At 37.4% G+C, this 26,572-nt stretch overlaps 2 protein-coding genes across 2 annotated transcripts; both read left to right on the forward strand.

The window, feature by feature from the left end:
- The first annotated feature begins 1,668 nt into the window (after positions 1-1,668).
- LOC114301653 (phenylacetaldehyde reductase) lies at positions 1,669-3,257 on the forward strand. Its single transcript, XM_082889289.1, is given in 3 exon segments — positions 1,669-1,693; positions 2,008-2,708; positions 2,710-3,257. Coding segments are annotated over 3 exon segments (846 nt in total). The 3' UTR covers positions 2,830-3,257.
- Positions 3,258-5,387: 2,130 nt separating this feature from the next.
- Positions 5,388-7,029, forward strand: LOC114307334 (F-box protein At5g07610). The gene has a single exon (XM_082878885.1). It carries the CDS (start codon positions 5,498-5,500, stop codon positions 6,632-6,634), a length of 1,137 nt encoding a protein of 378 aa, XP_082735011.1. The 5' UTR covers positions 5,388-5,497; the 3' UTR covers positions 6,635-7,029.
- Positions 7,030-26,572: the final 19,543 nt, after the last annotated feature.

Consider the following 26,572-nt stretch of genomic DNA (forward strand, 5'->3'; position numbering starts at 1 on the left):
TGTCGGACCGATGTAGCAGGACAGTTTACGGGGTCATGTCGGACCGATGTAGCAGACAGTTTACGGGGTCATGTCGGACCGTTGTAGAAGACAGTTTACGGGGTCATGTCGGACCGATGTAGCAGACACTGTGTGGTCGTGTCAGACCGTTGTAGAAGACAGTTTATGGGGTCATGTCGGACCGATGTAGCATGAGTTATGGTGGTGCACCAAGGGGGCGACTTAGGGAGTGCGCCATGAGCGACTTATACATGATACTGTGTATAACCCCCCCTCAAACTCAAATAGGTGTGAAGATAGAAACCTATTTGAGGTTGAAACAAAGGGATTGATAAAGCTGACCGGTGTAGAAGATACTGTATGAGTGTGTATATAGGCTGCCCAAAAAATATACATGGATGTAGATATCGAGCCCTCAAAAGGTGTGCCCAATCTGTCAAAAGGCGTGCCATCAAAAGGCGTGCCCGATGCATCAAAAGACGTGCCAGATATGATGGCGAGGCACGTGAGTGCCTTGGCTGGCGTGCCCGTTTGTCTGGCATCAAGAGGCGCGCGATGCGCGTGGCTGCCCTGGCTATTTAAAACAAGGTTGAGGCGAAGGCTGTGTATACGAGTCTGAAACCTCTGAACGCTCGGAGAGCTTGTCTCTGAAAATCTTGAAACACCCGGAAACCAACCCTTCTCTGAAACACTTAGCAACTCAAAAACATGGCCTCTTCTTCCCGTCCAGTTACCCAGAACCTGCTCACGCTCTTTCCAGAACTGAACGAGCCCACAAGAGAAATAACTGGTGCGGTGGCCAGTGAACCGCAACCAAACACCTCTGGTTTTGCTCCATTGAACTATCCGATGCGGTCGGTGGAGCAAAAAATGGCGATGCAAACTGATATTGAGGCTAATCAGTATACTCTGAAGTCATGCGTGGAAACCATGACGGCGGTCACAAATTTGTCGAACCGGCTGCAGAGTAGGACAAATGAGGTGCAGCATTTAAACTCCCAGCTGGCTCTGCTCCAACGCATGTATAAGGATGCGCGAGCAGAGATAAGCGTGCTAAGGGCAGAAAACAAGGAGCTGAAGCGGAAGGCCACCGTGATGTTCCGATTTGGAGGGCCGCCATATGCTGCAGTGGAGGAGCAGGGAGTAGGCAACTTGCTTGGTGGTCTAGGAAGCACGGAGGCTACACCGTCAAGGGCCGTCCAGGACGGAGGCAAAAAGAAGAGACCGGCGGCAGAGTAGAGAAGAAAAATCCCGCCGGGGGATGTGTTTGTTTTGTTTGTTATTTTTTGTGTTTTTGTGGTTTTTGTTGTTGTGTTTGTTTTTGTTTTTGTTTTTGTTTTTGTTTTTTTTTTTTTTTTTTGTGTAAAAAAAAAAAAAAAAAAATGTGAGCGGGGTTGTTCTCGGAGATGAATAAAATAAGAGAAGGGTTGGTGTGCCATTTTGTTGTTGTTGTTGTTGTTTTTTTTTTTTTTTTTTTTTTGTTTATTTTTTTTTTTTTTGTTTATTTTTTTTTTGTTTATTTATTTTTTTTTTTTATTTATTTTTTTTTTTGTACTCATACCCATGTTTTGCGGATAGAAGACTAACAAAAATAAAGTATAAAAGAAAAGAAAATGGAAGAGAAGTGTGTGAATGTGAAAGGAAGAAAAAATAAAAAATAAAAAAGAAATGGGAGAGTTAAAGTTGTGGGCGGGTGTGTTGGTTGCATTTCAAAAGATGGAGTTAAAAAAAAAAAAAAAGTGAGTGGGATGAATGATGGCAACAACACATGATGGGGGTGGAGTATATAATAAAATAAAAGTGGGTAGTGGAAGAGATGAGTGTAAAGAAAGTTTAGTGAGAATAGTGTGGTGGATATTTGTTTGGAGCCACGGCTTGGGCAGACCAAACACTGGGAAAATGTTAAAAAAGTTGAAAAGATGATGGGAGAATGGGACAAGCCCATGTGAGTGAAAGATGAGTGTGAAGAAAGTGAGGGATGTGGGCGGTGGATGTGTGATAGATGAGAAAAAGAGAGATTGGTAATTCAGCTGGTCTCTGTCCCAAAATGGGAATGTCCTCATACCGCTTCCCAACATTGTTGTACTCCCAGAGCTTATGAACTCCATAGTCCACTGCCCGTTCGCCGATGTAGAAGACAGGTAGTGTGCGTTACAGGAGGCAGCAGCTTCATCGGCTCCTGGCTCGTCCGCCTCCTCCTCGACCGCGGCTACACCGTTCACGCCACCGTCAAGGATCTCAAGGATGAGAAAGAAACGAAGCATCTAGAAGTCCTAGAAGGAGCAGAATCGCGTCTCTTTCAGATCGATCTCCTCGATTACGACTCCATCGTCGCCGCCGTCACTGGCTCCTCCGGCGTCTTCCACCTCGCTTCCCCTTGCATCATCGATCAAGTTAAAGATCCCGAGAGGGAGCTATTGGAACCGGCAATTAAGGGGACACTCAACGTGCTCACGGCGGCCAAGGAATTGGGGGTTCGGCGGGTGGTGGTGACCTCGTCTATATCGGCTATCACCCCGAGCCCTAACTGGCCGGCCGACAAGGTCAAGAACAAGGATTGCTGGACTGATGTTGAATATTGCAAGCAGAATGGATTATGGTATCCACTTTCTAAAACACTAGCTGAGAAAGCAGCTTGGGAATTTACTAAGGAAAAAGGTTTGGATGTGGTTGTGGTGAATCTTGGAACTGTTATGGGTCCTATTATCCCCCCCAGCTCTTAATGCAAGCATGTTAGTGCTTCTTCGCTTTCTTCAAGGCTGCACTGAAATATATGAGAACTTCTTTATGGGACCTGTCCATGTTAAAGAGCAGAAGTCCTGTTCCTGAAATCTCTTCCACAACAAGGAGCGATGAGGATGAGTGTCTAATATTGGCAAGTGATGGTCTTTGGGATGTCATGTCAAACGAAGATGTTGGAGAGGTGGCTAGACGCCTCTTAAGGAGACGACGCAGATGCATGATGGATGATGAGATTCCCGCAGCACAAGCAGTCGCTGATAGTCTCACTGAAATAGCTTTTGGGAGAAACAGTTCTGACAACATTTCTGTCATTGGTGTTGATTTAAAATCGAAGAGGATTTAGAAGAATTAACTAGAGAGAGAGTTGAAGATACAGCGGAGCGAAGGTATGTGTAGAAAATAAACGGAATAGGTTGAGGTCCGGCGGGCGGCCAAGGCGAGGTTGCCGCCCGCCGGTGAAGCGAAAAAGACTAAGTTCTTAACTTAGCTCTGATACCATGTAAGATAAATTGATAGAGAGAGAGAAAATAAATTGTGTATATATTGATTGATGAATTACAAGATTGTTGTATATATTGATATTTGTATCTGTATATTACAAGTCCTATATATAGAGAGGTTTTGGGAGTAGTAGGTGTAGAGTGGGTGGTGGTAGTAGGTAAAGTGGAGGTGGTAGGTGGAGTGGGTGAGGAGTAGTGGAGGTGTGTAGTGGTAGTGGTAGGTTTTAGTGGTGTAGGAGGTGTACATTAACAATGCGGATGTTGTCGCTGACGTAGCATATTGAGGGTAAGTCTGAGTAAGAGAGGATGGGTTTTCATCCTTATTTTGAAATTTGGAGTCAAAATATAATTTTTTTAACTTTTTTTTTTTTCTTCATCAAATGTGAGGATAGGGGTAAAATTGATACGATTTAAAAAAATTTAGTGGTAAAATTGAAATTATTCGAAGTTTGGGTGTAATTGATCATTGAGGTAAAGTATTGGGATAAAAATAAAATTTTCTTTTTTTTGAATTTAATTTTTTGAAAATTTAATTTTTTATTAGGGAATTGATCAGTAAATCTCCGTTTTGTAGACTTGCAATTCATAAGGTTCTACATTTTTTTTTGTGACTAAGTGGTTCTTTAAATTATTTGTTGAGTGTTTTGCCATTATTAATACAGTTGAGAGACATGTGGCGTAGTTATGTATGGGGAAGGTAGTGGGGTGTTTGTGTGTCACGTTGTTCGAAAAACACATTAGCAACTTTTTAAAGTTTAGTTGTTTTTAACATGCGCAGTGTGTGTTGCGAATTCCTTACTAATTGTTTTTTGATGTGTGACGTGAAGACACGCAATAATTCAATCAAATTGGGTCTGCCACGTTAGAGTATCACATGTCACGTTTAGGAAAAGTATACTAAGAAGTTTTTATGTATGGGGAAGATGGTGGGATGTTTGTATGTCACGTTGTTCAAAAAGCGCATTAATAGCTTTTTAAAATTTGATTGTTTTCAACACGTGCAGTGTGGGAGATGAATTCTTTACCAATTGTTTTTTGGCGCGTGACGTGAAGACATGTAGTAATTCAATCAAATTAGGTCTGCCACGGTAGAGTGTCACATGTCACGTTTAAGAAAAGTACATTAAGGAGTTTTTAATTTTTTTAGAGTGTCACAATATACTCGCCACGTTGTCACATTTGAAAAAAGTATACTAAGGAGTTTTTATTATTTTTTGGAGTGTTACATTATACCTACTACGCTGCCATATTTGGAAAAAAATACACGAAGGATGAGTACAAATTTTAGAGTGTCACATCATACCTGTTGCGTTGTCTCATTGTTGGAGTGTCACATTAATATCTGCTACATTGGAGTATCATACCATATCTGTCACACATTCAAAAAAACAAAAAAAAAAACTTCCCTGATTAACTAGTGAGGGTATATGTGTCTAACCAATATCCATCTACGTTTGAAAAAGGACTTATTGGTCACACACTACACCTAATAAGGACTCTTTAATCAACCATTTAAAACGTGGGATCAAATGGTACAAAAGTTCTCAAAATAGGACTTTACAATAAATTTCTTTTTTTATTTTCGTATATATATATATATATATATATTTTTGTGTGTCAGTGAATTTTTTAAATATTTTAACAAATGTTTTACTTTTTAGATCGACCTAGATGTATTTAAAAAATAAAAATATTTATAAAAAATATTTTAAAAAATTAATAAATACATAAAAATATAAAAATATACTGAATATATATATATATATATATATTTATATTTTTGATATTTAATAAAAATATTTTTTTCATAAATATTATACTTTTTAATTACATTTATATTATATATATCGCTAAAAAAATAAAAGATTATTTAAAATATTAATTTTTTTTACTGAAAATAAAAAAATATAAAATTAAAAAAAAATTAAGGTCAAGTTTGGCATCTACTAAATAATACAAAAAGTTAAAAAGTCACTATCCTATTTAAATCATATCATCTTATTTAAATCACATCACCTTTCTAACACATTACATCAAACCCAACCCAAATCCAATTCATATAAGCTAATAAATCAAAAAGTACATTTTTTTATAACATCCCAGACCAACCCTAAATTAAGAAAATTAGAACAAGGTGAATATTATTCCCGTTTCAAAGAACGCACCTATATTCTTCTTGGAAAAGAGGGGACACATATTTTTGCATTTTAATTTGAGTTGGCACAATAATTTGTGGAAAACGAAGAGGTGTGGACATGGCGGACGATTCGACTAGCAATACCAACCAGTCATCGGCCGAAGCTGTGGCGAACAACGACGATCTCTTGAATCAAATCCTAGTGGGTCTGCCGATAAGATCACTCCTTCGATTCAAATCAGTCTCCAAACACTGGCTATCTTTCATCACTCACCCCCACTTTGTTCGCCGCAGAACTCTCAACTTCGAACCTTCCGGCCTCTTCGTGGAATGCTATTCGAAGCCACTTCTCATTCCAGGGTTCGATTTCATACCTTTCAACAATCTCAACCCCACAAAACCCCCCCTCACAACCCACCCCAAATTCATCGGAGACCCTTTTGGTATTCGAAATTTTCAGTCTTGCAACGGTTTGTTGTTGGGTGATGGTCGGCATTTATACATCTACAATCCCACTACCAATCAATTCACCACTACTCCTGAACCACCTACTCACCGAGCTCGCACAACTGTCAACTGGTTTAACTTCGTTTGTTATTCTAGTTTAGCTTTTGATCCATCGAAATCGCCTCACTACAAAGTTGTTTCTGTTTATTCCTCTAAAACATTGTCTGAACACTATGATGTTGAGATCTTCTCCTCCGAAACTGGCCTCTGGACTCCCTCATCGACCAACCCGTTACGTGCCGATAATGTTAATTTCAAGAATGGGGTATTTTGGAATGGTGCTCTTCATTGGATTGGCTTTTGGGATGCCGATTCCTTGTACTTCAACATTGAGGAAGATCGTTTTAGAACACTGCCGACGCCTCCTACCCCAGAAGGTCGGAATGAGAGGGGGCGGAGGAATTTTAGGGAGTCCCGTGGCCATTTGCAGCTGATTGATATTTATGGTTCTCAAACTAAACAATTCAATGTGTATGAGATGGAGAGTGACTACTCTGCATGGTTTGTGAAGTACCGTGTTGATCTTGATGCCATTCCAAATGCATTTCCCGAAATGGTTTGTAACTCACTTGGTTGTTATGAATTTTTCGTACTTAGTCTTGTTCGGAGAGAGAATGATGACGAGTCATTTCTAGTGCTGCACATACCAGGTAAGATCCTGCGATATAATTTTCAGGACAATAGTTTTAGTACGGTATTAGATTTTCCTCCAAGCCACCAAAGAAAAATGCTTGGGAGCACTAATTAGTGCTCCCACTAATTAGGTGGTAGTGGGTCCCGTCATTAATGATGTGATGTTTTGGTCTTGGAGTTGTATTTTATTTTATTTTTTTTTACTTTTTTAATGCATTAGTGCTATTAGTGGTGATGTTTTTAGTGGGATGAATCATTGTTGAGCCACCAAAAGTTTAGAGTTGGTGGACTGTGTGATGCATTCGAATACATTGAGTCTCTGGCTTATGTTTGAAAATGTTTCCTACTCAAAATCGTTGGGATTCACCTGTTTTTTGACTATCTATCGATCTATGTTTTTTTTGTTTTTTTAAGTCGTGAAACTGTAAGCATGTGTGTTAAATGTTACTTGATTATAAGAATAATGCACCAGTTGCATCCTTTTGCAAGAAGTTTCAATTTTTTTTTCTAGTTTTTTTCGATAGAATACCGAGTGGTTGATGCAATACTGCAAAGCTATTTATCATGCATAGAAACTTGTATATGACAAAAGAAAGAGATATATATGTGTGTGTGTGTGTGTGTGTGTTCTTTTAAGTGAATCCTAGGCATCTGTTTATAGATGCGTTGTGCCTCTTCATCAAAAGGCACGAAGCATCTGGATTTGTAATGATGTTGTAGGTTGATCTGTGTGGGAGGAAGAACAGCCTGTTATGCTGCCTATGGATTTGTTATGCGGCCTCTGATTGTTTTGGTATCCTGATGCTGAATGTTTAGTTGCAACCTTGTGTTATGCAGTCAACCTCTCTTGTGGAAGGTTGCTGTGGTGGTTTTTGTGTGTGCTTGGCTGTGCGTCCTCTGTTTTGATTGTCTTTTTATTGCGGTTGGTTACTCACCAACTTTTGATGGTGTGCTAGCAAATGATAGGGCGGACTTATCGGTGCCAACGTAGTTGGGATTGGTTTGTTTTGCTTTGATTCTCTTTGCACTCATCGCTTTCTTTATTGATGCAATTCTCTTTTGGTTCATCAATAAAATTTACCTTTTGCTGATAAAAAATAATCAAAAGGCGCTGCCCTGCAAAGGTTTGTATCTTGTTTGATGTTGAACATGTACTACTCTTTGTTAGAGTTGTATATGTTAAATTTCATTTATTTCATACTCTGGGAGGCCTTCACTAACGCAAGGGAAGGATATGATGTTCACCTCTGTTCGTCGGTTTGAATTTTGTAAGGAATTCTTTTTAGCATTTGGGTAGGGGACATAATGGAGAGGGTTGGTTCTTGTGCCGTCCTTTGAAAGCTTGGGGCAATATGGTGTTTGAGCTTTTGTGATTAAATTGACTTTGAAATAACACATGACTATTTTTGTGCAATTAGTCAGTTTTAAGTTTTCTACCCTTGTGGCCAAAATGATTTAAAAGAATTTTCACTGTTCGCAGAAGGAGAACCCCTCCATGTTACAATTTGATATTGCTAGGGGAGAGGCTCCGTATGCATTCACTCATATGTGGAATGAGGTTGAATATTTTTTTACGCAATGGTGAAGAGTGATATGAATTCATTGACATGGACCTAAATTGACAACGAATATTACTGTAGAAAAGGATATAAAAAAATTAAATTCAGTTGAGCATATAGATCTTTACAGAGTGTAATGACAATGAATAATTCACATAGCTGATCCTAATTGATTGGGATACAAGGGTTTAGGTTGATTTGATTTATAATTTTGTCTTTTTTTCCTGTAGACTTGTATTAGTTGTTAAGCACAGATACATAAATGTTGCCACCTATTGAAAATTTACAAGAAATGGATTCTCTAATGAAAATCAGAAAGCACATGTACATGCTGCCTGTGATTTTATTTCTACTAGATTAATTGTGCAGTTTACTTTTCACATTCTCTATTGCAATGGATGAATTTGTTTTTATCATCAGTCTCTTTCTTGTCTTTCATTCTTCATCAAGCTAATAGTCCTGCTATTGCAATCTCTCAATCTCATAATTCTCTAGCTTAGGTTTCTTCTCACTGTTCTTCTTCCCTCTTTCATTCCTCTCCTCATCCTTGTGACCTGTTATCTTTGTTGAGTCTCCTGTAGCTGCTTTGACTCTAGGATTGACATCTACTTTTATCATCCTATTTCCAGCAAAGGGGGTCTGAGTTTAGTAGCCTATTCTGGCTTAGACTTGGTTGGTTCTTGGTTTTCCTCTTTGCTTTCATGGAGGCTATTCATTTCCAAGCTGGTTAACAGGACTGGCCCCCCCCCCCCCCCTTTTTTTTCAAATCCTTAGGCCATGTTTGTTTGGCCGGACTGGATTAATATTCCCATGACTAATAATCCTAGGACAACCAATCCGTTGGATTATGTATCCTATCTTAACTAATAGTAAGTGTAAAATAATTAATCTGTACTTGAATTGTTTAACCAAACATCGGATTAATAATTTTATTGGACTATTAATCCAATCCCAAGCTCATGTCCACCCAAACAAACATGACCTTATTGCCTTGATGTTTTTGTTTTTCCACTTAACAGGACATAAGGACCTCTCTGCATTCACTGCTCGGCTCTTGTTTGTTTTTTGTTATAAAGCTCAATCTTCTCACTTTTTTTGTTTTTGCTTTTTAAAGGCTTCATTTGCGCAGAATGACAGCTTTTGAGTAGAGTAGAGGCTGCTCAATTTTTATGCCACTTTAGCTCATTGCCTAAATAAAAAAATTTCCGAAAATTTCTTATTGCCAAAGGTCCCGATTGTCCAAAGGCCTAATAGGATAGTTTTTATTATAGGTTCCGCCTGAGGCCTAAAAAGTCCTTAGGCCCTAGTGTGTTAAAGCAGCTAGAGTTGCAAACGAAAGGAGCCAAGCCGAGCCGAGTGGAGTTTTGCTGAGCACGAGCTCAGCTCGTTTGCTTATCAAGCTCGTTTATTGAGTTTCAGCTCGAGCTCGGCTTGATAACTAACTAAGCTCGAGCTCAGCTCGGCTCGTTAATATTAACGAAACTCGAGCTCGGCTCAACTCGATAAGATTTTTTTAAAATATTATTTATACTATTTAGGATAAATTATAAATACACCTCCTAAGCTTTGGAAATTACATTCCACCCTCTGAGGTTTGTAATTTTATAATAAATCGTTCTTTTATTAATAAATCATTAATTCAATTAACATTTTTAATAATATTAGAAATATGTTTCAATTAATAATTTAAGTAATTTTATTATTGTATAGGAGACCAATTATAAATTTCATTTTTTTAGTTAATTCTGTTAAATAAATTTTTTTGGCAAGGGAGTATTTGTAATTTTTCAAATCACAAGAAATAATTTGTATTTTAATCAAATTTTAGGGAGTATATTTGTAATTTACAATATTATTTAAATAAAACACACACACATATATATGTTTATATATTATTTAATATATAAATAATATATTTATTATATAATTTAAATAAAGATAAACAAGCTGAGTTTATTTGAACTCAAATTCGAGTTCAGCTTATTTACTAAACGAGTTGAATCAAGTTGAACTGTTCGTGGATAATTCGATTCATTTACGATCTAAAAGCAGCCCAACATCTTGCTAGCTTTGCAGCCAGATCTAAAATTTACTGTGAAGATGATGTCTTTTTTGGTACGTCATTTGTAGTCGTAGCAAGTATTAGTTGTTGATGTTCTTTGTTCTTTCTCATGATTGTTTGCCATTGTACTTGTTCTTGTCATCCCCTTTGTTTTTGGATGCCTCTGGTTTTTATTTTATTTTATTTACATTAGCGGTGTACGGTGCTAAGCACAATTTTAAAAAAATACTTTATTCATTCTAAAATATTAATCCTTTATCTTATTTTTTATTAGGGGATTTTTTTAAGGTCTCTGATATTAAGATTTTATAGCATAAAGGACATTTAATATTTTCATAATGTCTAAGGTCCCTCAACATTGATCCAGAGAAAATTCGATCCAGAGAATTTCTCTGGACACATCACAGAGAAAATTTCAAATTTCTCTGGATAGTGCTCTGCTTCTTGATATTAGTCCTCCGAGGGTAGTGATATAATCCAGAGATCCCGTACCTATTAATTCAATCTACACTCTGTAATTCATGGACTAAAACATGGATTCTAAATTTCAATCTAAAGAAAATTGAATGAATACCCAAAGAAAACTTCAATCCAAAGAAATTTGAACACTCGGAAAAAATTTCAATTTAGAGAAAATTGAACATTTCAATCTAGAGATCAGTACCTATTAATTTCAATCTACACTCTGTAATTCATGAGGGTAGTGATATAATCCAAATATCCAGTACCTATTAATTCAATCTACACTTTGTAATTCATGGACTAAAACTTGGATTCCAAATTTCAATCTAGAGAAAATTGAATGAACACTCAGAGAAAATTTCAATCCAGAGAAATTTGACACCCAGAGAAAATTTCAATCTAGTGAAATTTGAACACCCAGAAAAAATTTCAATCCTGAGAAAATTGAACATTTCAATCTAGAGATCAGTACCTATTAATTTCAATCTACACTTTGTAATTCATGGACTAAAATATGGATTCTAACGACAGAACCTTGAGATCCACAGCTTAATGACTGCCCAGGTTGCAATTTCTCACAAATCCCAAAGAAAGATTCTATATATCCGAGACAGAGACTTGTCTCTACGTCGGATAACCCAAACCCATCGTCGCAGATATCATACTACTTTTCTGGCTTTCGGTGCCGACAGAGGAGGGGCCGAGGTGGCGGTGGGTCTTGATGGCGACATAGGTTTGGGTTTTATCTCCGGTGCTGGCTGTGGTGGTTGGTTTTTTTCTAGTGCCTCTTCGGACTACTGAGAATCCACCTCTGCCAAGATATTGGACACTTCGTATTCGTCAGAGAGTTTTATGGTTTCATCATGTCCTATGAGAGAGAGAGAGAGAGAGAGAGACAGAGAGAGAGCGCGATATATATACCCAAAAAGGAAGGAGATGATGAGTGAAGATTACAGGCGAATCAGATTGTGTGGGATTGGAGAATTTGCTTGGGTGTAAAGAAATGGAGAAAAAAGACAGCAGGCAGGTTCAATGATGAGAGAGAGAGAGAGAGAGACGAAATAGAGAAGGTAGAGAGAGAAATGGGGTTCGATAGAATGAAGATCAGAAAGAGGGAGTCAAATTTCTCTGATATCATATATGGGTGTGGGTTTAAAGACCTTTGACATCGAAAAATAATATTGTGAATCTTTTTCATTACTAAAAATGAGAGAGGGACCTTAGACTAATTTTTCCTTTTTTATTATCTCAAAATATTAGTTCATTTTAAAAAATTAAGGACTAAAATAATATGAATTTCTTATTTTTTCATTTTTTAAAATTTATTAACAACACAAAAAGTATAATTATGACAATTTATATTCCCTAAAAAATATACTATCAAAGGGCAATTTTGGAAAATTAATTTTTTCAAAGTGCAATAATTGTACTACTAAAAAAAGTTAGATTCCCCAAAAGGGACTATTATTTTAAGACGGAGGGAATAATTAAAATTTAATTTTGAAATTAAATAATAATGTAAAATTTGTTTGACATGCATAGGAAAAATAATTTAGAATCAATTAAATTTTAATCATTTTCATTGGAGGTCCTTTATTTATTTATTGCATTAATGGTATGTTTTAAGTTTTTAATAAGAAATAAATGTCATAGTTTAATTGATATATTGAAAAAAAGAGAGAATAAATTACAAAAATTACATTTATGACAAAATAAAAATATATTTATGTTTTATAAATTTTTCAATTTTAGTTTATCCTATGTTAAAGTTTGCCCAATGATATATTAAATCATATTGCATAAAAGTATAGTTGTCTTTTTAACTTTCATGTAAGAATGGACAGTAATTAGATTTTGAAATTAGAGTTGAGCTAGATATGACGTAGAATCCAATCAATTTGAGCTTTACACGAATTTGTCTCTAACCTAATCATTAAAGCATTATTTTAGGAAGTATTTGATAATTAGATTCAATCCTTAAAACTAATTGTATTAAGTGATAATCAATTAATCATAATTAATTTCACTTAAAAATTTTAAGTATTTCTTAAAATATAGGTTAAAACTTAGAAAATTTGAAATCATATGAAACTTATTTATTCTGATTGAATTTATAAATATTAAATATAAGTATTGATATACACTATTATAAATTCATTACCACCACTACTACCATTACCACTATCGCCACCACCACCATGTCACTGCCACTATCACCACCTCTATCACTATCACCATCACCATCACTATCATCATGCCACCACTACCACCTTCACCATCGCTGCCACCACTATTACCACAGACTTCATCACCATTGTCATTGTTGCCATAAGTACTACCATAATTTATTACCACTAGTATTGCTACCACTGCCACCAGCACTACCAACGTTACTATGCCACCATTGCCGTCGTCGCTACCACTACTACGACTATGCCACAATCACCACTACCATCAATGCTACCACTACCATCACTACAACCACCATCAACTCTACTGCCACCACTATGCCATTGCTACTGCTACTATTACCACCAGCACTACTACTACCATCATACCATCACCCCCACAATTACCACCACTAACATAATATAAAAATTGAAATATACAATTTGAAAAGAATAGATTTTAAATTTGATGTTATGCGTATCAAATAACGTATTTTTAGTTTATCACTTAAATTTTTATGAAATAGCAATTCAACTTAAAAAATTTAGTATTCAATTTAATTTTTAATTTTCAGTTTTATCAAACATCACCTTACTCTATGCCTAACTCATAAACCACTTAAGCTATTTATTTATTTAGTTATTAAATTGGTGAATAACACATATGTTAGTATTTGGTTTTTATAATAAAATGAGTTAATTACACCAAGACTACCTAAACTATTAACAAATATCACTTATCCTCCTCATTTAGATTTTGTACATATTGATCTCCTTAACTATAAAAATGGAACACTTTTACTCCCTCCAGACCACTTCCAAACGGGATGTATTTGTATAATTTTCATAGTTGAGGGAGTCAATATGTACGAGGTTCATAGACAAGGGAGAGAAAAAGATATTAATAGTTGATGGGAGTTTTGGTGCGATTAACCCTACTAAATAAAAAAAACATGTATATTCATATTTATTATAAAAAAAAGTTGGGCCAAAAATTACATATTTATATTTAAAATTATTGCCAGTTAAAACTATCTATTACATGGTCGCCCTAAATTATAGGCCTTATTCTAGCCCATTGATTGGTTAATTAGTAAAAACAATTGATAATAATCAATTTAAAATATCCTAATTTATGAGGTTGTCACAAGTATGTGTTAATTTGAAAGTGTTAGTATTGGATTAAATGCAAATGTAATTTAGAAGCCGAATTTGGATCAATTTTTATGCCAATCATATAAATTTTAGAAGACTGTGTTGGCATAAAAAACTATCCAATACTTTGTCGACTTAAAAAATATGTCTTGCTCTAACCATACCTTGGACCCATCCTAAAAAATTGATTATTCAATTAGTAAAAATAGTTGGTAATAGTCATTTGAAGGCTCCTAATTTAAAGACCAAACATTATGAAGGCTCCTAATTTTAAAAAATAAAATAAAAATCAAAGATACTAAAATATTAATATGATTTTGTAATATAAATTCTTTACCATTTAAAAATATTTAGTAGTTAAAAATATAGGGTTATTAAGGAATGAGACTAATATCATAGGAGCTTCTAATTACACACACAATTTTTTCCCACACCTACCACATGCATTATAAAATTTATAACTTAGGCATAAATATTATTACATCTATGTGTAAAAACAAATTAAATATATGTAATTACAAATATTTCAATACCACCGTTGTTGATGGGGTGTTAAGAAGTTTATGTTGTGCAAAAAAATATTATTAATATAAATTTTGCAATATAAATTCTCTACCGTTTGAAAATATTTAGGAGTTAATTTAGGAATATAATTTAACAGGTTAGAGTATCTATATATGGTATCATAAAGTTGACTATATGAACATTTGAAGGAGTTAATTTAGGAACAAAAACTAGTAATATTAAAAAATATTTAATCAACCAATCATTTTAAGACATGTCTTTTTTTGCTTTTGCAATAATTTAAAAATTCTGAAAATTCATGTTGAGCATGCTCTCACATCCTGTGATGTCTAGGGCCTTTTTAAAACAACTTGAGTATATTGATTCAAAATTTCTATTCCTTATTGGAGTCCTTATTACTTTTTGAACCTCATGAATCACGTGTTATCACCTATTCTTCTCTTTATGATTATTTATTTCCATCCTAAAGTGTTTTCCGAGACGTCGACTTGGGTCTTTGGTTGTTGGATCGAGTTCGGGAATGGTAGGAATGCTTTAAGGTTGATTTTAGCCTCACTTGAAAGTTGAGTCTGCTCGAGCTGTCCTTCTGTTGCTCGAGCGGTAAATTCGGCCATCTAGTTTTTTGTTTTGAAGTCTGAAATTCTAGAAGTGTGATTTCATCGCTCGAGCGAAGGTTTTACCACTCGAGCGATTTATTTGCAGAGGAGAGAGATTCTGAGAGTTTGAATTCACCACTCGAGCTCAAGATCCATCGCTCGAGCGGTCTGTTTGGAGTTAGATTCGTAAAGTGTGTCCAATCATTTAAAAACTGAGGCGAATCACCATTTTCTTCACTTTTTCATTTCACTCTCTCTATCTCTCCCTCTACACTTCACTCTACTCTCTTTTCTCTCATTTCTCTCTAGAAAACACCCAACCTCTTAAATTATTGATCTCCCAAATGCATTGGAGATTTGACCTTAATTCCTTCATCAAATTTGGAGAGCTCTTCAAGGACTACGATGTGTACGGTGGAGATCGGATTTTGACACTGTTAATTTTTGGAGCTTCTCTCATCTTTTCTTCTCCAAGCTTGAGGTTAGGAGTTTCTTAGAATTATATATATGATTTTAACATGTTTTTGTCTATTTTGATGGGATTATTGTGTTGGAAGTTTGGAATTTGGTGTATTGAGTTTTGGAATGTTTGAAAAGTGATTTCTCTCATGGTTTTGTTCAAATTGATTTATTTTATGAACATATGAGACTCTTGGAAGTCTATTGATAATGATATAATTTAAAAAAAAAAAAAATGAGAGAAATTCATTTTGGGAGAAAACCGTAGATTTTGAAAATTTGGGAAAAAAGTTAATTTTGAGAAAAACTCATGAGATGATGTGATTTTGTTGAGAAAGGTGAGGAAAAATCATGTGTTTGATACATTGTTGAATCATCTATCAAATGGGAGAGTTTTTGTTGAGAAATTTGTCATGGATAGTATGTTGCGAATACTTGGATTATGGAAATTGGATAATTATATAAATTGTGAATATGAAAATTTGTCATATGTCACATATATGTGGATATTGATTGTTATTTGAAACATTAAGGAATGTTGAAAGTTGTAATTCACATTGAGGAAAAGTGTTGAGAATTGTGGGATTTTATATATTGATATTTGCATTTGCATTTCATTCACTTGCATAGCTTTTGAATATCGATTATTACGGCTATGTTTTGAAATCGAGTTATTGTTTTGAGAAAACAATTGATGATCTTGAAATGTTGTAGGATAAATATGTTTGGTAAGTCGGGATAAGGGGCATAGTTTGGTATTGGTTAAGTTGGACTGAGTATCTAGGGTGAAAGACCGAAAACACGAGCAGAGTAGGTACCGCGTGCCTTCCGGTTAGGAGTTGTAAAGTGGTGATTGGTAGTGCTTGACATGCCTATTTGCAGACACCAGTATAGGGATTACCCGAGTCGTATTTACTGCTTCGTATGTGCATTTTGAATTCATTAAGATAATGTATTTTTGAAAAGAGCATTGCATGTGGTTTCAAAAGGCACAAAGTTATGGTTTTTGAAGCATGGCATTGCATAACATTCATGTTATAAGACTGTTTAAAACATATATAATTTGTTAAGATCTTTCTATTGGCTTTGTTCTCAACTATAGTGGATTTGTGCAAGAAAGGATGTGATGATTCTGCCTAGCTAAAGGTGTGAGAAATGTTTTCAGAACACGAGGCTTTTTTTTCTTTTATTGTTTATTTTTGACAAGCCAACATGTATGAGTTTCAATAACCATTTTTGTGTAACTAGGCTTAAGCCTTGGAACTTGTAGCCTATGTCGCATTCTTTTGTGTTATTCCTTTTACATTATCCTTTTCACATGCTATGGATTCATACTTTAAGGAGATTGAATATGTATTTCATGTGGACAGCTACAACTACAAGGATTTGAATTGCTTAATGTTGATTGGAGTTGATAATTATTCATTGGTATGGAACTAAGTCAGCATCATTTATGTTAGTTATTTGAGGGCGTTACAACTTGGTATCAGAACTATTGGGTTTGAATACTTGGGGCTTGCGGGAAGTGGATTTTATACAATGGGTTCATTTTGCTAATTAGGATATGTTCTATGTTTTACGTGTTATGTGATAACATGCTTATATGACTAGATAGGTATGGGGTTGAAATTTTAGGATGTTATTTGTGCCTATAAAATTCCTTGAAGTCTTATTAGAAAGGCACCTGATCAATACTTATTCTAACAAGAATTCTCGGTGTTTCATGGGACAAGTGTCATCTTGAAGGAGTAATCCGTATGTGTTTATGTGGTTAAGTGCTTATGTGGAGTGAAACTAGGTATTTACATGAAATGAAAGCTTGTAAATTAGTGTGATGGGATGAGTGAGACTTAGTTGCGAACACATATGCGATCGTATGCTAAATTGTTCATTATTGTCCTTAATTAGGATGTTAAGACAAGGTCAGGGGCGTGATGGTAGAGGCAGGAGGCATGGTAGGCCTCACTGAGGTATTCATGAAGTGCTGGTCCATGAGGTTCCAGTGTAAGAAGAGGGGTTCAGCCAAGCTAATGTGGCCGAGCAAGTGGGACAAGTGGGAGTCTTGGAGCAAGCAGGTCAAGCCGTTATGGGTGCCTTAGCCCAAGAGATGGCGGGGGCTTTCAGAGAGTATATGAATATCTTGAGGGTGGAGAACCAAGCTAGAGAAAACGCCATGGAGACGAGGGCGAGCTTTCTTACTCGAGAGTTCTTGCCGGCTAAACTGAATAAGTTTCATGGTGGCCTGGAAACCAAGAAGGCAGATGAGTGACTCGAGCAAACTATGAAGACTTTTGAGATGCTTCACATAAATGATAGTGAGCTTAGGGTGACCCTAGCGAGTTAATACATTAAAGGAGATGTGAGCCAATGGTAGAAGTACGCCAATGGCCGAATTGGGGAGATATGAGAGGCATTTGTCGTCGCTTTCCAGGACAAGTATTTACCTCCCACTGCTAGGGAGAGACTGAGATAAGAATTCCAAGACCTCAAGCAGCTGAACATGTTGGTGGCCAACCTTTACTAGTTTGTCCCGGTTTGCACCAGAGTTGGAGGCAATGGAGGAACGTCGTTGCATAGAATTTGAGAAGAGATTGAGAACCAAGATATTGTTTAAGGTTGTCGGGAACATGATCCGGAACTACGACTGCCTTGTGGAGGCAACAACACATGTTGAGATTATCGTTCAAGTCAAGAAGGAGAGAGTTCAGGGTTCAAGGTCTAGGGAGCATGAGTCACAAGGGGATTTTAGACTTAGCAAGAGGCATAGGGGTTTTGCTTCATCCCAACCCCAGTAATAGCAGACCAGATTCACCTTTTCGTTGCCTAGTGATTTCCCTAGAAAGAATGCTCCCCATTGTCTATTTTTTATTTATTTATTTATTTTTATAGTTAGTAGGTTTTAAGTTTTCTACCCTCATGGCTAAAATGGTTATTTTAATTTTTTTTTAAAAGGAGAACCCCTCCAAGTCACACTTCGATATTGCTAGGGGAGAGGCTCTGTATGCCATCATTCATATGTGAAATAAGGGTGAATAGTTCATGATGCCATGGTGAAGAAGAGTGATATGAATTAATTGACATCGACCTAAATTGACATGGGATGTTACTGTAAAAAAAGGATATAAAAAAATTTAATTTAGTTGTGCATATATCTCTTGATAGAGTGTAATGACAAAAAATAATTTGCATAGCTGATCCTAATTGATTGAGATAGAAGGCTTTAGTTCGACTTGGTTTATAATTTGATGTATTTTTTTTCCCTATAGACTTATATTAGTTGTTAGAACATGTGAATATGCTTGTGAATAAGATCTATTGATCTAAATAAGCAAAGGTACCAAAATGTTGCCACCTATTGACAATTCACAATAAGTGGATTCTCTAATGAAAATTAGAAAGCACATGTACCTGTTGACTTGCTGTGTTTATTCCTATCTTCTTGCTATTCTCCTCTTTCATTCCTCTCCTCCTTGAGACCTTTTTTTTTTATATGTATATATATATTTTATTATCTTTGTTGAGTATCCTGTAGCTGCTTTGACTCTAGGATTGACATAAACTTTTATGGATATTTTGATCGTATTTCCAACAAAGCGGGTCTGGGCTTAGAAGGCTAGGCTTAGACCTGGTGGGTTCTTGGTTTTCCTCTTGCTTAACCATCAAGGAGGCTATTCATTTCCAAGTTGGTTAGCAAGACTGGGCTCTTTCTCAATTCGTTAAAGCCTTGAAGTGTTTGTCACGCCCCAATTTTTATTACCCGAATAACACTACCATATCCATTAATATAAATCCATTTTCATAAAGAACATGCGGAACCATAGATACATTACATCCATAAATAAATAAAAGTCCTCTCAGTTGTACATACATAGAATGCAACAGGAATTACATTTAAACGAAATGCCTGTAGGCTTACATCTTTACATTAAAGTAAGGGTTTAACCCTTTTACAACAATGATGTTCCGCCAACAAGTATATGCCCGTGGCTAACAATTAAGGAAGATCATCGATCTTGAATCATCTCTCAACTTGCATGTGAAAAATGATTAGCAACGTGTGATGAATATTAAGTCCAGCAGAGATCCTAACATGATCCTAAACAATAACAACATACAGATATCTATGATCATGAATGCACCATGATGTACAATATAAATAATGTGATAGTTTAATATTCAAAATATACTTATATAAGTACATTTCTCTAAAACATTCATTTCAACAGCACAGGGTGTAAAACCATTCGTTTTATTTCCCATTTATCCAGTTTAGTTCAAAAAGCATTCTTTCACAATACAATCTTATTTCTTTAAACCTCCACGTTAATATAAAAGAATTCTATCTCCACTTTTGTTTTGAAAACACATTTACGTATACGAACCATAACCCAATCCCATAACAAGATACTGAAAAACATACATTTCTAAATATAAATAATTGAATGTAATACATACTTCCATTTCCACCGGCCTACAGCACGGATGTCAATGATATAGTCCACATAACACTGTAGCTCGACTTTCTTCGTGCCCCCTTTCGGAGAGCTCGAATTGGTCCTATAGTTTGGACTCATATCACGGTTCTGAATCTAATCTCACAAAGTGCAATGTGAGACTGATGAACACCAAAGAGTCCAATCTGGCAAATCATTTTGGAAAATCAGATTTTGAATCAAACAATGCCAAAACGGGACTTCTTTGCTAGATTACAGAGTTTCCACCTAAATATTTTGTTTTTGGGAAATTTAGGAAACCCTGACTCATGCCAAAGGCCACGTGTCCATCATCACCAAAGTTGCCTCGGCTCGAGAACTTGGGTACGAGAGGGGAAGGTCCTGAAATGAGCACCCTCGCTCACCCGATCAAAGATCGGTGTAGACGCGCCCCGAGGGCTTTGCTACTATAGTTCAGACTCAAATGTCACGGTTCTGAATCTAATCCCGCAAAGTGCAATGTGAGACCAATAAATCACCAAAGAGTCCAAATTCGGCAAATCATTTTGGAAAACTGATTTTTAAGAAAGAAGTGCCAAACATGGACTGCTTTGCCAGATACAGAGTCGCCACCTAAATGTTTTATTTTGGGGAATTTAGGAAACCCTGACTCGTGCCTAAGGCCATGTGTCCGCCATCACCAAAGTTACCTCGGCTCGGGAACTTGGGTATGATTGGGAAAGGTCATCTATGAGCACCCCCGCTCGCCCGATCGAAGATCGGCCTTTACTAAGCATGATATTTTGTTTTGAAAACATATGTGTTCTTATTTTGATTATTAGCCTAAAATTACTATGTGATGCACACAACACACAAGTATAGACTAGATCGCCTAAGTTGGAACAAATCATCTCATGTTTGTTTGTTTGAAAATGGTTTGAAGGTGCTACTCGCAAGTAGGCTAAGACGTGGATTTGCCACCCTCAAGTGGGCTTAGAAAACATTATTTTGCCACAATCAAGTGGGCTTAAAACTCACATTTCAATGAATTGTTCCAATTCAAGTAATCTAACCTTCACCCACAGGCATTCAGGCAGTTATATCATATAAGCAGTTAGCCTCATGGCAAGCATGCTGTCATGTTAACACTCATATACATGCAAGATGCTAAAGCATAAACACTCACAGTGTACTCCGAGCCAAAACAAAGAATATGTTAGTAATCAATGTATGATCCAAGTCCATGTTAAGATGGCTAATGCAACGCATGCAAAGATGTAACTAGAAATAGGCTTGGCTATTCTAAAATGACATGTGAGATGCGACAACTCGATACATGTATTCAACTTGGAATTGAAGTACAATGCAGTTAGTATGATGTGCCGAGCCCGGTGCATGCAATATTGATGAATGAATGCAAACATGCATAACATAAAGATGCTAATTGAAACGTGCCCTAAAACTAACCATCATGAGCAGTTAAGTAAAAGGGAGAAAGACGTGGGGTTGGAAGACATGCATCACACACACGCACGCTTATTACACAATTGTGCCCTCTCAATGGAGGGACCGAAAGAATAATACAAATGAACTAATTAACTAACTAACAAGCTAATTAATTATTACACAACACTTAACTAATTAAGAAAATCAATTAAGCTATGAAAATAGTAAAACAGCCTCGGGAAGAGGGATGCATGCATGCTTGGACGGCGTCGCTAGGAAATCCATCGCCATGTCACATGTTGCCTCTGTTTGCACTGCTTTGTACCTCTGAAAACTGTGCCAACTTCTGTGACACTTCTGAACCACCTTGGGGACTTTCTGAGAGTCCATCAGCCAAGAGATAGGGCCATCGGCCATGGGAAGTTGGTCATCGACCAAATGTAAGGCTCTCAGCCAACAATGTTTAGCCGACCGGCACTGAAGATGGCCGACCGGCGATATCTTCCTGCAGAATGCTGTTTTGCTGCAGTAGAGGAAAAACAGAGCATGGCAAAACATTTACAGGACAATGTTTGCACGACCACCCTCCCTATCATGTTATGAACTCAAGGGAATATAGTCCTCGACCCTCGGGCCACCAATCACGCATTTCAATGCATGATGGCCAAAGGAGGCGAATGTGCAATTCAATATGAAATGAAATGCACAAAAACACATAAGGTACCCCAACCTCTATCATGCTTGATCAAGAGGCAAGGGATGCATGCTTAATGCTATGCAACTTAGGCATGCAAGCAAGCTAATGCAACATGAGCATGCAAGCAATTAATGTGCAATAGGCCTACAACCTAACAAGTAAACATGCAAGGCATGTAACAACAATGCCAATGACAAACATGCAACAACATGTGAGGCAAACATGTGACAACATGTAAAGGGACAAGCATGCAATAAGCTTGCAACAACATGTAATGAGACTAGCATGCAAACATGCAAAGCAACTTATCAAAAGGCATGCCAAATGCAATATAATTCAAGCGTGCGACAACATGCAATAGGCCAAGTATGCAACAACATGCAAGGCAAACATGCAACAACATGCAAAGGATGGACTTAAACCAAAATAGATAGCTCTCAAATAGGCCCAAATCAGTGGCCAAAATGCAATGGAAATGAGGATAAAAACACATACAAACATGCATGCCAATTGGCCTAACACTTAAGCATAGTAGTGCAACCCTTAAGCACACTTAAAAGACGATAAACATGGACATGTGACAAACATGTTAAGCTTTGAAATCATGTTAGGAGAGGTGCCAAACCGACCAAAGTACACAAGCAAAGCATGCAAGAAAGCTTAAAGCTTGAGACTAGCCAAAGGAGGTCGAACCATGGCCACACAAGACAAGCCCCAAAAGGCCAAGGGGACCTAAAACGGTCCCAAGGCAGGTTAAAGTGAGTCTAAAGCATGCAAGGAATGAGGCCAAAACATGCTAGAACACAACACCAAAGGCATGAGGCATGTGAAGCTACAAAAGAGGTATTACACTACACCTATCAAAACCAAACATGGCATGACTTAAGCAACCAAAATCAGAGTTATGGTGTGTTAGAGCAAGACCAAAAACACATTGAAATGGCATCCTAGAGGCCTAAACATGATGGCATACATGATGACACATTCATGAGGCATAAAACACAAACCCTTTAAAGCATTAAAGAAGTGATAAGTGCAAGTGTGCAAGCATAAAACATGGACTGAAATAACATAATAAGTGATGCCAAACCACTGAAATGGCCTAAGTAAAGCATGCTAGGGACTTAAACACCCAAAGCTAACAAGCTAGATTGCATGGTAGCTATACAAAATAATGCAAGCATGACCAAAACAATGAAAAACAGAGCTTTAGCATGGTAAAACAAGGCTAAAGAATTCATGGAGTTAAGCCAAAACATGCAAGCATGGTAGTCTAAATGCTAGATACATGTTAAGGCAAATGAGGGGATTGCAAGGCAAGTATGTGGTGCATGTAAGAGACCACTAAACCAACTTTAAACAGAGGTAAATCAAGGCAAAACAACACCAAATACTTGCTGAAATGAAGCTAAAACAAGCTAAGGACACATGCGTATTCAAGATGACAAGGAGAGGGGATGACCCTCTCCTATTTGAGACACCAAAACCGCCTCCCCACCACTGAAAATCCTCAGGATTTCAGTGATAGAGAGGCCATGCAAAGCTAATAACGAAGGCCAAAATGGATGGCCTAAAACAAGGCCTAACATGGCCTTGGAGGGGGTAAACAACCCCAAACCTCAAAATAACCTTAAACAAAGTTCTAAAGCAAGTAAAAATAGAACTTTTATCAGTTAATAGCTAAGCTTAAAACAATAAGCAAGAAGGGAAATCTTAAGCAAGAAAGGGGTATCTAAAGCAAGAATGCTCTCCCTTGAAGAACACCTTCAAGAACACAACACCAGTACCTTTCTCTGATAAAAAATAGCTCAAGAACCCTAACACCAACTCCCTAATGCCTCAGCAACCAAGGATGGTGTAGTGCTAGGTGTTTGTGTGCAATAGTAAGGCAAAATCACACTTTAGGTCACAAAAACGCACACAAATATATGAAGAGAGGGAGATATAGAGATAGATAGATACAACTCTCTAACCCTAAAAATTAGAACCTCTGAGAAGGGATGAGGGCCTCCCCTCTTATAGAAATCCAAATTGCAAAGCTTCTTGGAGAAGCTAAGCAAGGGACAAATCCCTTCATACACGTGTATGGAGGGGGGGAATTGTGGATGCCAGCTGTGCTAGCTGGCATAAAATATCTGCATAAAGCAGATGAACAGTGTTCGGCCACCAAAAATTGCCGATTGACCAACATAAGGGCCGGCCGACCAAAAATGGTGCCGATCGGCCAACACTTTTGGCCGATGGCAAGGAAACAAGGCCGATGGCATCATGCCATAGTCAATGGAGTGTGGGGATGGCCAACAAGCCACCCTCTTCCCTCAGAAGCAAAACCACAAGTCCTTGGTCCATAATCAAGCACAAAACAGACAAGTTGAGAGATCCTAGCGCAAGGCACGCGGCCAAGACCTTCGGGAACTCAAAACGAACATGGACATGGATGATCATCGGGTGTTCAAATGATGACGTCCAAGTCTTGAGGACGGTAAAAAATGGGGTGTCTATAGTTGCCCCTCTTTGACAGAACTCGAAAGTCATAAGATGACGGGAGTGAATGTCAAAGCCCAGAGACGACCCATTTTTAACAAGGCCGAAGACTCAGGCAAGCATACAGGATAACAAAGAGATGCGCTCGCAGGCTGGGGCAAGATGCAAATGACATGCAAGATGCCGAGCATAACTTATGATCATGCAAAGAGAGCTGTAATGAAGCATAACATGCAACAGTTTAAGCAAGCGAATAAGAAATAACATTCCTACACATTCCAACAGAAAGGATGTAAGAAAATTATGCAATTCTCACTGCGTCTCACGCGGAGAAGACTAAAAGCAACTACCGAGAATACTCGGAGTCTCAAACACAATGTAACAACCCTCACCTTACTCTTGTCATACTTGCATACATTCGTGCATGATCTTGCCTTGTTATATTGTTTTGAAGGTTTTGTCTTGCCTTGATTTGCTTAAAGTTGCTTGCATGATTCTTGTTCTTTGCTTGGTGTGTGTGTGGCCGAGGTCGCCTTGAGCTTAGTTCGCCTTTGAACCTTTGTACTTAGAACTGTTTTTGAGGCCTTGGTCGACCCCCATCTTCACCTCGGGCATTTATTGCCGAGATGTTTTGCATTTAGTGAACCTTGTCCGCAAGAAGGTATGGCCTAGGCCGAGATGTGGCACACCCCGGCCAAGGTGTGGCACAGCTTAGTCAAGTGTTGTCCTCCCTCGCCGATGTTTTGTTATCCTGTTGCCGGATCCTTGATTTGAGCCGATGTCATTTATTGCCGATGTATCTTACCCGAGTTTGCTGCATACGCCTTGTCAGAGACTTGTCTTATCTATCAATCACCTTTTGAGTTGAACCAACCCGGCAGCGCCACGTGTCCGAGCTGATTGTTAAGACAGCCGGCAGACCTAGAAACAAATCATTTTTTCTTGTCTCAAATCCTTGCTTTTAGAGAGAGAAGTTCTTGAGTGAGAGCAAGTCTTCCAAGCTTGATCTTCGTGGTTTGAACCGTTGGATTCGAGTTTTGAGGTGAGAATCTTGATCTACTTTGATTGTTGTTGTTGATCATCTAGCTGCATTGCATGATCGGAATCGTTTTGCATGTCATGCATTGCTTTGAAGTTGGTTTTGGAATGAGAAAATGGTTTTCATGAGTTCTTACAGGAAAGTCTCATTTTGATCCAAAAGTTTGGAACGAAAACCATGTTTTCATGTTTGTTCTGGCATGACCTTCTCGTATGGGTACCCAGGTCCATGTTTTGAACTCTTGGCATGAAACCTCAGATTTTTGTAACAAGTTTTGAACTTACATTCATATTCCTCATGATCATGTTCATCATGTTCTTCACATGTTCTTCAAAGGGAAAACCCAGGTTTTCCCGACTTTGCTTTTGAATGAGGCCATCGGGACCGCACCTCCGCAAGGATGTGTGGGACCTCGGCAAAGACCTGGTTGGTACCCCAGTGTGTTTTCATGAGACGGGAGCAGAGTGTAAACTCCCAGCATGTTTTGCTTTGTTATCGACTTGGGTCTGGCGAGAATGCCGAGATCATTCGCATGTGTATATGAGCTTGTTTTGAGAATGTGATTTGCCATGTGATTGTAGGTCCTTGATATTTGCTTTGAGCCTACACCCGTGGAAAACTATGTGAGTGGTATTTCTAGTAAAGCTATGTTACACTTGTTTTGATGAATCTTGCTTTGTTTTGTTTTGACGAAAGTATTTGCTAAGCATGAATGAATAGCTCTGTCTTGATGTATCAAGTATAAGCCTTGTTTTGATGTCATCCTTGAAAAGTCCCTTGTGCTGGAGGACTCTAAACTTTCGCAGCACTAAGTACAAAAGGATACGGTCCTTTCTTGAAATGACTATGTTGTTAAATCGGGCTACGGGCCTAAGTAACACAAGTCCCTTGTGCTGGAGGACTCTAAACTTTCGCAGCCCTAAGTATAAAAGGATACGGTCCTTTCTTGAAATGACTATATTGTTAAA

This window comes from Camellia sinensis, chromosome 1 (assembly GCF_055761805.1).
Source record: "Camellia sinensis isolate YWXY chromosome 1, ASM5576180v1, whole genome shotgun sequence".
In the NCBI taxonomy this organism is placed as follows: Eukaryota; Viridiplantae; Streptophyta; class Magnoliopsida; order Ericales; family Theaceae; genus Camellia; species Camellia sinensis.